The 14,858-nt window shown below is 39.2% G+C and overlaps 1 protein-coding gene across 6 annotated transcripts in view; it reads left to right on the top strand.

The window, feature by feature from the left end:
• Nucleotides 1-14,858, top strand: part of LOC110466848 (puratrophin-1-like) — a 107,870-nt gene that overhangs the window by 42,383 nt on the left and 50,629 nt on the right. For 5 of the 6 annotated variants that reach the window (XM_021523636.1, XM_021523637.1, XM_021523638.1 and 2 more), the window contains one exon: nucleotides 7,545-7,718. In XM_021523636.1, coding sequence (XP_021379311.1) covers nucleotides 7,545-7,718 — 174 coding nt within the window. Of the gene's footprint in view, nucleotides 1-1,009; nucleotides 4,474-7,544; nucleotides 7,719-14,858 lie in introns of those variants that run through there. The other variant, XM_021523635.1, reaches the window with a different exon arrangement.

Here is a 14,858-nt window from a genome sequence, read left to right as displayed (position 1 = left end):
GGGGGGGGCGGTATACATGGTTCAGGTATAGACACAAGTATCGTAACTTCCATCAGCTTTATTTTTAATATTGGAGATAATGTGGTTTTTTTTCTATAAATATGACGACTTTGGGTATAAGTGACCAGAATAAAAAATCAGATAAAGTTTTTCACAACATTTTAGATATCTTTGTGTAGCATGTCTGATTGTAATAACTTACCTTGTATCCCTACCTAACAGATTTTGTTATAGTATTAAAATTCTTACGACTATATCATAATGGGACATAGTAATTGGGCATAGATTACTTGTAGTATAACTTACCTTAAACATTACAGGTAATATTCCCTACTCAAGAAACACAGGTAGACTCTCACACAACTAAATATTTGATGATCTCTATCTTCGTCAAGTTGCATTTTGCGCCTTGTTAGTTTAGCAACTAGTTAACAAACTTCAGTTTTTTAAACATTTTGGAAATTTATGTCTGAAAAAGAGATACACTGTGGGATTTCATATAAATATGTGAACAAAAAGAAAAATGCCATTTTTATATATATGTTCAATGACATTTAACAAAATAGTTACAGATTCATTAAGCTGCCCTAGCTCTGAAAACTTAAGGCCCCAGAATCTTGATTGTTTACCGGGCCATTATTTGGTTACAGTGATGTGCACCATCTCAGAATTGACTGTATGACTATAATTGTCACTCCCCAACAAAGCCAGATGATGGTGGGGAAGTTAGACTTTAGGATATAACAATAGTTATCCCCCAACATTATATCTGGTGATGGAGGGAAACTCACCAGATCAATACCTGATGTGCAGTAGTGGCTCACCTAACTGGAAAATGTTCTTTTCTCAGTTAATTTATGTAAAATCGTACATGCAGCATTGACTTGTCATGCAGACCTTGCTGGAAGGGATGTCAGTAACACAAATGTCTGTGTAGCAAACAGTTTAGTTTTGACACATCCCCCCTTTGATGGGTATTGTTCCCTCACACATGGTAAATCTGCAGTGCACGCTTCAGACAGCTGGGGACCCAGTGCATAGTGAGCGGAACCTTCCCCATACAGCCAGTCCTATGTCAGGGAGCCTAGCTAGCAGGGTCAGAACTGGACAGTAGGGGTCAGTGGTTGGACACTAAACAGCCAACTGATAAGTGGTGGAGGGAGAGTTAGGACCAGACCGTCCCAGGAGGAAGGTTTAGACTTGGTCTCTATGTCAGGACATGCATGACCACATGGGCAATAGATTGAGGGACGTAAAGGTCACATTACATAGTGCTACAGGATATCAATGAGGACAGGCTCCAGTGGACAGTCAGACAGCAGCCCAGCAGTGGTCAATGTCCTCCAAGTTACAATACTGGCCAGCGTGTTTAATACTAGGGAGTGTCCAGTGTTGGTACTGGAGGACTAGTGTGTAGACCAAATACTGGATCAGGAGAGGAAAGAGTGGTGAAAATACACTCAGAACTTAATGTTAAATACCTATAGGGCAGGACAGTGTCCAGAACGTTAAACTGCTGGAGATGTGTCGTGAGAATTAAACTTTTGGAGTGCACAGTGTCCAGAGAATTAAACTTTTGGAGTGCACAGTGTCCAGAGAATTAAACTTCTGGAGAGGACAATGTCTACAGCATTAAACTTTATGGAGTGGAAAGTGTCCAGTTAATTAATACTGAAGTTGATAGTGTCCATCTTGTTAGTATTTGACAAGACTATGTCCAGAATGATAACAGAACTTGAGAAGACTTTATATCAGAAGACTGGATATAAATCGTGGGAACATTTACTCGATCATTGACAAAGCTGCTGCTGCTTGCACATAATACTTCAATGCCCTCAAGTGTAGCTTGCATGGAAATCTGGACTCAAAAGTCTTACCGAAGCATATATTGATTGGACTCGATCATTGTAATTTCTGCTACAGTATTTATGTGAAAAAAGGTTTTGATCATACCATTCACACTGAAAACATTTTACGTGAAGGAAGTAGATTTTCCTTTAGTTTTCCATTTCTGATATATTTTTCACTAAATAAGAAAATTTGATGCATATTTAATGGATTTTTAGGGGGGAAAATACAGTAATGTGAGCAGTGCCCTAGGCCAGGTTCTAGAGAGGTACCACAGACTCAGTTCACAAAGGTTTGCCTCAACTTAGGATACCACAGACTAAACGAAGGACCAGTGGGACATATTCATACCTCATAACTGTTACTGAAGGGTTTATACAGGATAAATGTAGGACGTAGGACAGATTAACACTACAATGTAAACATAGGACCCAGGATAAATATATCGTACAACTGTTACTGCGTACCCAACACACATACTGTGTTATTATCATCTGTGTGTTCCGCAGCCAATCAATGGCAAAGTTTCAATACAATTCAACTGGAAAATACTACAGTCTATAAATAGAATTTATTTGAATATCATATTATTATTGCTATTGAGGATCGGAGACGCGGGGAGAAGATTTAATATTAGGGATAAAGATGTTTTCAGTAATCAATGGCAAGCCTACAGCGGGTGATCTGTGAATGTGACCAGACCATTGGCTGGACCATCACCAGAACAGATACAAGGCTAGTGTGTGGCATTTAAATGGTGTAGGTACATTTTTCATAGCTCTCCTAAGGACATCAGGAATGACTCTGCCTATTGGTGCTTGTATCAACATTACGAACAACTCTGCACGGTCATTATTGGCACTTAGGTTTTTTTTCAACATTAGAAACAACTCGGAATATTAGTGCTCGCTTTGATTATCCTGGATTGGAGCCACTGCCTTCCTGTATGAGGATGTTCATTGGTAATTTGCTGTGTATGTCAAAACAAGACTGAGAGCTCACATGGTATTGACATGGAGCTAACACACAGCCAAGGCCTAGAGAATTGTAGGCAAACACTCCAGCCAGGCTGGCTAAACCTCTGATGTAATTTATCCATATATAGCCCCATATACTCACAGAGGATTACTTGTGAGGCTAATACAGGATAAATGTACCCAGTGATTAACACAAGCGTTAATTCTCCGATGAATTTATCCTTGGATTATTTCCTGGGTCAAGTTGTAAGATTTGTGTTTGGTTTAAGGTGTGAGGGTGCTACCTGGCTGTTCATGACTAAATGATGACCAGTGGGGGTACCCAGACACAATTTGTAAGGCACTGCAATAGTAAGAGACTTCCTGTTGTTGATAAAGGTATTGTGGACTGACCACATAAAGATGTCCACTAGATGGTCATCTAATGGTCAGCCTGAAGTCACAAGGACATTAATCACCTGTGTTTATGTAGGCTTCACTCATCACAATGTCTGGTAAACAAATCATACAATGATGGAGGGAATTGGTAGGGAAGCCGCCATTCTCCAGGCTGATAGAGACGGAGAAACAACTAACGTGAGTCCACAGGGACCAGGTGATAGACCCTCTGATCAAACAGACAGGAAAACAGCTGACTGCCAAAAAGGGTCAGGGTTAACCAGCCCTCTGAGTGTCAATAATGATATAAGGGACCAGGAGACAGAAAGTCCCCTGGGCCTTAAATCTTCAGTTAATGTGTGTTATTATAGGGAGCTGTCCCGAGCAGGGGCCCACAGTCCTTTGGCCCCAGACCAGGAATGTTACCTGGACGAGGACTCGGTGACCCCAATTGCCAGTGAAGATTGTACACCTGTGATTGATCAGTCAAGATTTTTGATTGACAGCCCAACGACTGGTGTGGTCACTTTGAACAGTCCTTCAGTTGGTCTGGTCACTTTAGACTTAGACTCCTGCGATGAAGACGAAGACAGTAGTAAACTAGAAACTTGCTGTGACGAATATGATGACCTCTACTCATTAGATAAATATTATACGCCGGACCCATCCTCCACAGATTTATCAGTCTCATCCGCATCTGCTGAATCCCTGGGACTGGATGAGGCAGCCAGCAAAGAGTCTGGGGGTCAACACCTAGACAGTCAAAGTGAGGGGAAACAGAGTACGGATGAATCGTTCTGCGACTGTGTGTCCACGCTTAGGAGAGATAACTCCTCTCAGGGGAGCTCACTGACTACGAGTTTGGAATCGGAGGACAACATTTATATGGAACCGCCTCAACATCCTTTGGAACCAGCTTCAACAGATCGCAAGGATAGAAATCGTGTCTACTTATTCTCCGAAGGATTAAAGGGATTTACGGAAAGTTTGTCAGAATGTCCAATGTTTTGTGTTCCTATTGTAACCGGAAAATATAAATCATTCAGTACTAGTGCGATTCATACTTCATCCAATGAAATCGGTGCATCGGAAATTAAATTCTCAGATCGTGGAATTGATACCTTGGATTTAAAATCTACAGCATGTGAAATGAGTACTTCGAAATTAAAATCCTTGGATCGGGGAAGGTGTAAAAGTTGTGATGTCCTTCGTGCACAGGCCAGTGATAAGTGTAATAATACTAGAATACGTCCACCCTCACTAAACCTGGGTAAGCATGCATGTGCATATTGGTGTACATCAGTTACAATGATATTACATGGCAAATTGTTAAATGAATATGATGTAAAACACGGTATTGTGTTACTATGATAACCAGAAAGTAACTGTATTGAAATGTTCCTGTACAGATACAGTTTAGGAAGGGAGTGTCTTTACCCTCTTGAGCTCTTGGTAGAATTACAGGGGTGTACAGTTCGTGTTGGGCCCAGGTGCCAGTTTGATATATGGGTAAGCAGGAAGGAAGATTGAAGGATGAGAAGGGATTGGGAGAGAGATGTGAAGAATATGAGGTTGGTGGTGGGGGGGGNGATGTTTAGGGTGAAGGAAGGGGTGGGAGATGAGCAGGAGGTAAGGGAGGGGGTGGATATGTTTAGGGGGTAAGGGAGAGGGTGGAGAAGTTTAGGGGGTAAGGGAAGGGTGGAGATGTGTAGGAGGTAAGGGAAAGGGTGGTGATGTTTAGGGGGAAGGGAGGAGGTGGAGCTGTTTAGGGAGGAAGGGAAGGGGGATGTGTAGGAGGTAAGGGAGGGGGTGGAGATGTTTAGGGGGTAAGGGAGGGGGGAGATGTGTCTGTTATTACACTGTATATACATAAACCATGTTAAGCACATGTTTGATGAGTTTTTGGTTGTGCATGGCTAATCTTATCCATCGTAACTCTGTCACGATCTGTTTTGATATGTTATCTAAAAGCATGCCCTGTCACTTCCGACAGATGTTTTTAATGGAATCTGCTGATGTTTCTACCATCAGCTGACCAGTGTGGTCCCTGGTAATTTAATCTTTGCTTAACTGTTTTCATATTAAAGATACAGAAATCATATTGCCAATTGTAATATAGTTCTCTGGCATTCAACCCTTTGTACTACATCTAGACTGAAGTAAATGTTCCAAAGATTTGATGGCACTTTAGATCTCCTGAACGTTATTTGTAACATGGTAATGTGAATATTCTAAATATTAGATATATTATTGATCAAAATGTTAACATACCCTTATTTTAGACAACAATTTCCTTTTGAGTCAGTGTATGAAAGGCTTTGTTCAATTATTTTATGTCAGTCATTTCCTATAAGTAGAAAAGTTGATCTGTTACACGGTGAAATAAGTTGTCATTTCTTTTTTGATATCCTAGCTAAGAGACCAGAAAGGTTTCTTTTGTGTTTGTATTCAATGATGACAATATTTTTTGAACAATAAAAACCTGCACACAGGACTGGTGACAGGTGATTGATATGGAGTAGGAGATATTGATTCATGGCCAGAGGGTGACTTCAGGCCCTGCAGGCTTATTGTATTTACCAATTGTGTATGTGGCATCTCTGTCTTTATAGCTCTTGGTACCGCCATCAATTAAATATCACTTACATAACGGTGAAATAGGGTGTTAAGATCAAAACCTGCCCTCAACAGGTTCTTCAATGACGCATGATGATATATCATAATATTATATGTCTCCCAGCGTTGAAGTTAAATCTCTGATAGCTTTACTAGGCTAATCCTTACACAAACACATTCTCAGTTTGGCAGTATATAGGTATCCGGGCACATATAGGTATCGGGACTCGTATATGTAAGGTATAAAGGTATCGGGACACATATATGTAAGGTATAAAGGTATTGGGACACATATATAGGTATTGGACAGTGTAGACCTTCTCCTTAGGTATAGTAAAGGTACCTGCCAGTACGTACAGGTTATTAATACACAGTGTGCCACAACTACCAGCCGTATACTGCCAGTAACATCTGGAAAGAATGATTTGTAATATTCATTAGTTCATAATTGATCAGAATGCCTACATGTACAGGTAACATGCTGTTCTCTATTGATAGAAAAATCGCTAAACATGATGGTACAGCATACTGGCTGTAAACTATACATCCCCATCCCCACCCTCACCCACATTAGTTAAGCCCCTTTGTGACACTCTTCCTTCTAAATCTGAGCCCCCTTTAAATGGAAAAATGACTGCACCTACATACCATCCATACTGGGCTTGACCCCTTTTTCAAAAACAAAACATCTCAACTCCCCCCCCACCCCCCACCCCCCATATTAACCCCCTCTTCCCACACTCATTTTGAAGTTTATTTCTAAGTGCATTGACCCCTTGGGATATAACCTTTAGTTTATTTTGTATGTTTATAACATTGGGATCTATGGTGTTATACAGACATGAACTTTGTGTCATTGACAGTCGTGAGATAAGTCACATAATGTAACACAAAAAACTAGGCCACGTTTTGTTCGCCTTGTTTAATGTAAAACCCTGGAATATTGTGACAGATGCCGAGAGAGATAAAGTTGTTCACAAAACGTCATTGTTCTGGGGTCACTTACCAAACTTACCTTGATGAGCGAGACACCTGAAACACCTGGGTTACAGGTTTTTGTGTAGTATAGGAGTTTTTGTGGGTAAATGTCCCTTAATGTATTTTTAAGCCAAGGTTGGACTCAGCCCAGGGTAATATCTACAGTACGATCAAATTAATTCACGGCCACAGAGAACAAGCATTATTGCTTGCAAGTTGAAATGTATCAAGGTTCATGATAGATTGTGAAATTTTGTTTTTAGAATGTTAGTTCATGTTGTTTATTCTCTGTTTTCTTGTCAGGTATGAAAAAATGAACCCGAAAATTATAGCTCCTTTTTTTATTCATTTTGAAAAAAATAGATAATCTACATAAAAATGTGATACTTGATGATAAACTAAAGATGTGACCAATCTTTAACAGTGTGTTAGTATATCTATCATACTACAGTCTTAGAGTATTATTTTTTCTCCGCTAAAGAGTAAATAGAGATTTGATTATTTCGTCTTGTTTGAGAAATACCACACATGAAAACAAACAGAGCAATTTTGAGTTCTGAGACTGACTTTAGATTTTTAATGTTTTTGTGTGCATACCAACAATATTTTAGAATCCCTGTAAAAAAATGTTTTATAAAAAATCAGCTCCAATATATTATATATATTCGCAATAAGCTTTCTTATAACTAAGACCTTTGAGCTACAAGATCAACTTGAGACACTTCTATATCTTGCTGTGTGTTGTAGATGGGGTCCCACATGCGGTTCCTCCAGGATCTGGACATCAAGGGAGTGGTGTAAATGATGGATTGACCAGTCCACGTAGCCCGGGATTCTGTCATCACCGCACACTGGACGTACCCCAGACCATACTGGACGTCCACTACGACCTGCTCAAATCTGGCATCGCTATATTACCAGGTATGGCAATGGGACAATCCGTCCAAGTGATAATGAAATATTCTGCTTCCTTGTCCCACGTGTAATAATTATAACAATAGTTACAAAGATTGTACAAAATCATTAAGACAAAGTTAGTAATAAAATATAATCTTTTGATAGTTACAAACTTTTTTGTTATCTTCAAATCTTTTGTAAAATTTTAAAATCATGTTGGTAACCTTTATTAATTGTAAAATGTTGGACTAGGAATTTAAATGTCGTAGGAATTCCAGTGTTCAGTCATAGTCAAGTCTCTCAGTATTCCACTAGGTGTTAAGCAGTGAGAGGCTCAGAGCTCTCCAGGGCATCTGTTGGAGTGAGTTGTAATGGGTGATAGTACAGTTTTGTCAATTTCCACAAATTGCTTTTTTGCCTAAAAAGGAAGGATTATAAAGAGTCAAGTTCTATAAAACAGAAATTGTTACCAGAATCTTATTTTACGATAATAAGAACATCTGGAAAGCAAGCCTTCCTCATTGAAGGGGTTGGAGAAGCAAGACAATAGAGATACATTGGTATAGGGGATATTTATGTTAGTCATGTTGTCCCGTAAAACATCAGATGTTTCTGTACATTGTGTGGTATAGTCAGGCCTACACAGATGTAGGTGATACAATAGGATGGGGAAGCTGATACTGTCACTCTGACTACAGCCAGCAACATATTGACTTATTGTCTAGTGTCTGAACTAACGTCCATGACTGTTGATATGTTCAACTGTATCATGAAATTTACTGTTAAGTCTTTTTATTTCACTGCCCCTACTTCGGATTTGCTTAATTGGTCAATTTCATGTACCCCCCCTCCCCCCCTATTTCAAGTCTAGTGAACATGGTACATAGTGCTCCAGTAGGGATAGATTAGTTTGTTATTGAACATTGTTACCACTAAAATCACGAAAATGAAACGCCTGCAAAAATAGCACCTATATAATTTCAATAACTCCGGAGGAAGGGGGAGGGGCGCTTATAGGGGCAGGGGCGCTAATCACGCATTACGGTAGTTAATATTCAGCCCTCATTTACTCTTATGAGCTTTCTGAGTTTGCCATGATGAGCAAATGTTGTGTGTTCTGAGGGGAATACAAGACATGGGTATACTTTTTTCCATTTCCATCCAACAGTCTTTGTGTCTTAACCTGATGATGGTGAGAGCAAGGCAGGAGAGCATTAACAGATACAATAGTCATGTCTCTGGTATAACTGAGATTTAACCTGTGGCCTACACCTTCTGACACGATGCTCTTCTTGTATTACTTGGTTGTCGAGCAGAAATCTTTTCACTAAATATAGAACAAAATAATGGAGGTTTTCTCAGGTATATTACGTGCAGTATGGTATATCTTTTGACCCAGATAAGAAACAGCAACAAATAACTTCTGACATGCAATCTAGCATATACATGTTTTAAACATTATATTCAAGATTTTATTGAAGATGGCTGGTGTAAACCCAAACTTTGGTGAGAAACAATCTCAACTTAACTCATTCACCCCTACATATTTGAACTGGACTTGCCCAGTCTTTGATCTGGTATGGTTCAAATGTGACTTTAGGGATGAATGGGTCACGACAGTTTTCAACAACAGCGTTAGAAATATTGAAATAAATATAATAAAATCTAGGTTGTAATGTCAGAGTCCCTACTGGTCCTTCAAAGTGTCCCTACTGGTCCTTCAAAGTGTCCCTACTGGTCCTTCAAAGTGTCCCTACTGGTCCTTCAAACATTTACTGTTATACAAATATGTATATATGTCTGCCAAATAGTAAAAACAAATCTCTTGTCTATAAGTATGCTGCACTCTCCTTCAAAGAGAATACTGGGTATTATAAATACTGTATTTTTACGACTGCTGTCTCGGGGTGGATTACGGTAATCAGCCATGTCTAGGAACAGTCCCATCTCGTGTCATGGTGAAATGCTCACAGCTTATCCCCTCTTTGATTCCCTGAAACTGCTCCAGAATTTTATCATTGATGGATTAATAATTGAAAACAGCAAAAACAATTGAACTTTGATTGAATATCATATAATAAGTTGTCCTTTGTTGGCCATTCTGAGTTTAAATCCATCTCCTGTTTGCACTAGTGGAATTTGTTTGAAGGGATTTTTATTGTGTAGTTTTATGTTTTGTAAATATGAAATTTTTATTAATGTGGGGTCTGGTACAGCCCTCAATACTACACTGTTATGGCAATGAAATTAGTCAAATTTTGTTTATAGCATTGTCAGCTTTGAAAGTCAGAACTGAAATTTGTATTATGTCATGCACCCCTGAAAACACATTTGAACTCCTCCAATTCAAAGGTTGGAATAGCTCATTATGAAATTTCAGGGGTAAATGAGCTAATAAGTGCAAGTCAATTATGATTATCCCCTTTATAATGGCTTTTCAGTTAAAATTTCAATTGGTTTAAAACTAAAGCTGATGCTGTTGATTGAGCTGATGGGTCTTTGAACAAATGAGGTTTACAACTATCAGGCCTCACTTTATGTTTTATTTGGGAGAAAAGGATGCTATAGAAAAAATACATCATTTAAAAAACCAAAAAATGCAAAAAATGAGATAAATATCTCATGCAGTGCACTTGAATATAAACAAATACAGGTAAAAATATTTTGACATGGAAATATTAAAGCAGTTTGTATCAGGAAACAGTTTCCATGGTAACAGATTTTTTTTATTGATAAGGCCTTTCTCTTGGTGAAGTTACACTCAATCTGATGGGATCAACCACTCATAACGCCCAGGGCTTGTACTATCTGTCAATTTATACTGCAGGAAGTTGCAGAGAAATGGTTCTAATTACATTTAAAATAAATGGACTTTTTGTCATTAATTTAAGTAGCTAGATTTTATTAATGTTACAGCATGTGTTTAGTGCTTAAGGCAGCAGTTTTCACATTCCTGTGAATACAAACTTGTGTAACTGTAGTCAGTTTATAAGCCATTTTTTTGTACATACTGCGATCGTACCGCAATTGTGCCTCAAGGCTTCTGTTATAAATCAATCTGATTGGCTCGATTGTTGTCATAGAAACAGAGATTGCTCCTGATTAGGTGACATCCATTCCTATATCTACATTAATATATACCTTGTCAGATCATTATCACTCTGTCACAAACCTATCAATCACTGTTCTGTCTGTAGCAATGATGTCATAATGAGTCTGTCATTGAGACATCACTTACACGTAGTGTCCTAGAGGGTGTCATTGGGACAGATCTGTTCTCTAGTGTCCTAGAGGGTGTCATTGGGACAGATCTGTTCTCTAGTGTCCTAGAGGGTGTCATTGGGACAAATCTGTTCTCTAGTGTCCTGGAGGGTTTCATTGGGACAAATCTGTTCTCTGGTGTCCTGGAGGGTGTCATTGGGACAGATCTGTTCTCTAGTGTCCTAGAGGGTGCCGTTGGGACAGATCTGTTCTCTAGTGTCCTAGAGGGTGTCATTGGGACAAATCTGTTCTCTAGTGTCCTGAGGATTTCATTGGGACAAATCTGTTCTCTAGTGTCCTAGAGGGTGTCATTGGGACAAATCTGTTCTCTAGTGTCCTGGAGGATTTCATTGGGACAAATCTGTTCTCTAGTGTCCTGGAGGGTTTCATTGGGACAAATCTGTTCTCTAGTGTCCTAGAGGGTGTCATTGGGACAAATCTGTCTCTAGTGTCCTGGATGGTTTCATTGGGACAGATATATGTTCTCTAGTGTCCTGGAGGGTTTTATTGGAACAAATCTGTTCTCTAGTGTCCTAGAGGGTTTCATTGGGATAAATCTGTTCTCTAGTGTTTGGATGGTTTCGTTGGGACAAATCTGTTCTCCAGTATCCTGGAGGGTTTCATTGGGACAAATCTGTTCTCAAGTGTTTGGATGGTTTCATTGGGACAAGTCTGTTCTCTAGTGTCCTAGAGGGTTTCATTGGGATACATCTGTTCTCTAGTGTTTGGATGGTTTCATTGGGACAAATCTGTTCTCCAGTATCCTGGAGGGTTTCATTGGGACAAATCTGTTCTCCAGTGTTTGGATGGTTTCATTGGGACAAATCTGTTCTCTTGTGTCCTAGAGGGTTTCATTGGGATAAATCTGTTCTCTAGTGTTTGGATGGTTTCATTGGGACAAATCTGTTCTCCAGTATCCTGGAGTGTTTCATTGGGACAAATCTGTTCTCCAGTGTTTGGATGGTTTCATTGGGACAGATCTGTGCTCCAGTATCCTGGAGGATTTCATTCGGACAAATCTGTTCTTCAGTATCCTGGAGGGTTTCATCGAGACAGGTCTGTTCTCCGGTGTTTGGACGGTTTCATTGGGACATCTCTGTTCTCCAGTATCCAGGTGCGTTTCATTAGGAACGATCTGTTCTCCAGTGTTTGGATGGTTTCATTGGGGCATATCTGTTCTCCAGTGTTTGGATGATTTCATTGGGACAAATCTGTTCTCTAGTGTCCTAGAGGGTGTCATTGTGACAAATCTGTTCTCTAGTGTCCTGGATGGTTTCATTGGGACAGATATATGTTCTCTAGTGTCCTGGAGGGTCTTTTTGGAACAAATCTGTTCTCTAGTGTCCTAGAGAGTTCCATTGGGATAAATCTGTTCTCTAGTGTTTGGATGGTTTCACTGGGACAAATCTGTTCTCCAGTATCCTGGAGGGTTTCATTGGGAAAAATCTGTTCTCCAGTGTTTGGATGGTTTCATTGGGACAGATCTGTTGTCCAGTATCCTGGAGGATTTCATTCGGACAAATCTGTTCTTCAGTATCCTGGAGGGTTTCATCGGGACAGGTCTTTTCTCCGGTGTTTTGACGGTTTCATTGGGACATCTCTGTTCTCCAGTATCCTGGTGGGTTTCATTAGGAAAGATCTGTTCTCTAGTGTTTGGATGGTTTCATTGGGACAAATCCGTTTTCTAACATTTGGATGGTTTCATTGGGACAAATCTGTTCTCCAGTGTTTGAACGGTTTCATTGGGACCGATCTGTTCTCCAGTATCCTGGAAGGTTTCATTGGGACAAATCGGTTCTCCAGTGTCCTAGAGGGTTTCGTTGGATCAGATCTGCTCTTCAGTATCTTGGAGGGTTTAATTCGGACAGATCTGTTCTCTAGTGTCCTGGTTTCTTTGGAGCATCACACTCTTCAAGTATTCTTGGTGGTTTCACTATTTGATTCAATATAAATCCTCATGCATCATACAGCTATATTTTGTTTGCAGGCAGACATAAGATTAGTCTAAAAACAAATTACAATAACCATTATAAAACATTCAGATTCTCCTCATGATATAAAAAAGTGTTTTTTTACTGTGGTAACACTAGTGATAAAGGAAAACAGGTTTAAATCTCCAGTGCCTTTTGCCAAGCTTTGTTATATAAGGTCGACTAGACGATGTGATGAAATCATCTCGTCTTCTACCTCAGTGTTTCCTGTAGATCTCACTGATTTACGAAGACAGCAAACAGTTAAATAAGAAAAAACATATAAATAAAGCTAGTGCTGTACCACAGGTTTGTTGTAGTCCTCTAAGTGTGGCCCATAAATCCCAATCACCGGTGTTTATACATCTTTTACATACTGTATGTAACACTTGAACAAGTTTATCTTTCGTGGATACACTGCCACCCACATATATCACGATGCACTGCCACCCACATATATCACGATGCAGCCACTTTTTTCTATTTTTCGGTGCAGTATTATATGTTTTTATTTTGCATTTTTAGTTCTCGCATGAAACTCAAATGTTATAAGTGATATTTTGACTCAGCATCCAATCATTTGTTGATCAGTATTTGTATTTGTTGACACTAACTTTATACACATTTTTCAAAGCAGTTCTCCTTTAGAATAAATATTACATTTCAGATTAATTCTAAACTAGCTTCAATCTTTGATTCCATAGACAATTTTCCCTAAGACAATAGCCATTTAGATTTTAAATTATGTTATTATCCTTAGACTTTTGGAGCAAATTGGAGATATTATTTTGGGCCGTCTGTCACGCTTTGATTTCCATTGGTATTGCAGAATTGAGTAATATATTGGATGCAATTGCAGTTATTTGGTGGATTTTTAAAAATAAAATATAACTTGATTATACAGTTCTGCTATGTTTTACCAAGGATAATGTATGTGCTGTCGGTAGTTTAGCTGCCTTCCAGAGAATGGAGGTTTGAATTGATGTTGTTCTGCCTTCATTTGAGGATAGAGGGTGAGGTTAATTGAGGATTGGGGGGGGGGGGGGGGGNGGTTGATTGAGGATAGAGGGTGAGGTTAATTGAGGATGGGGGTGAGGTTGATTGAGGATAGAGGGTGAGGTTAATTGAGGATGGGGGGTGAGGTTGATACTTGGCAGCAGACATATTCTGTCATCATTTAGGGGGGAGGGGGAGGTGGTGGTAAGGTTCCTGGTGGTAAGTCTAAGACGATTGCCTGCTGTTACCCATTCATTACTCACCCCACTGTACATGGGCCCTCCCTGCTTTGTCATCCTGGAAACTCCAACACATAATGTATACTGTGTGACTCATTCTAACTACCATTTTCTTGCATTGTTTTCATTTGACACATTACATCTTAGACTTGCACAAGTTCCAATTTTGCAATTTGTACTGTCTTTCTAATGGTGTAACTCAAAGGATTCAATAACAGTATTTGAGAGCAAGAATATCTTGTAGCTTTAATGGGAAAAATGCTGAAATGATCTATAGTTAATAAGGGTAATATTTGTTCTTGTTTAATCAACTGTAAGTTAACTCAACAAGGAGGCAATTTGATGCTGGGGATTGGTTTTTTTTCTATCAAAATCAAAAAATAAGAAAAAAAAACCCATCTCCAAACATCTCACATTTAAAGTATTTTTTCATTTAAATGTAACAGTTCTTCTTGATTGGTTCATTCTGGTACAGAAATCTCTGTAATGTTGCCATGTTGACCTTTGAAATAATAGTTTACATTGTAGTACAGTCGAATGATTATGATTGTTTTCCTGTGTGGGGTTATTTTTGTAGTGCTGTGAGATTGGTTCAACCTGTAGCCTTTTTTTCCCAATACATTGTCTACAAATTTGTTATTTTGACATTTTGTAACAGAAATAACTGGGCGTCAGGCAGTTAAGCATATCACCGATGA

This window comes from Mizuhopecten yessoensis, unplaced genomic scaffold (assembly GCF_002113885.1).
Source record: "Mizuhopecten yessoensis strain PY_sf001 unplaced genomic scaffold, ASM211388v2 scaffold11145, whole genome shotgun sequence".
Taxonomy (NCBI): domain Eukaryota; kingdom Metazoa; phylum Mollusca; class Bivalvia; order Pectinida; family Pectinidae; genus Mizuhopecten; species Mizuhopecten yessoensis.
The sequence above is the reverse complement of the archived record's forward strand: the minus strand, read 5'-3'. Positions and strand labels throughout refer to the sequence as shown.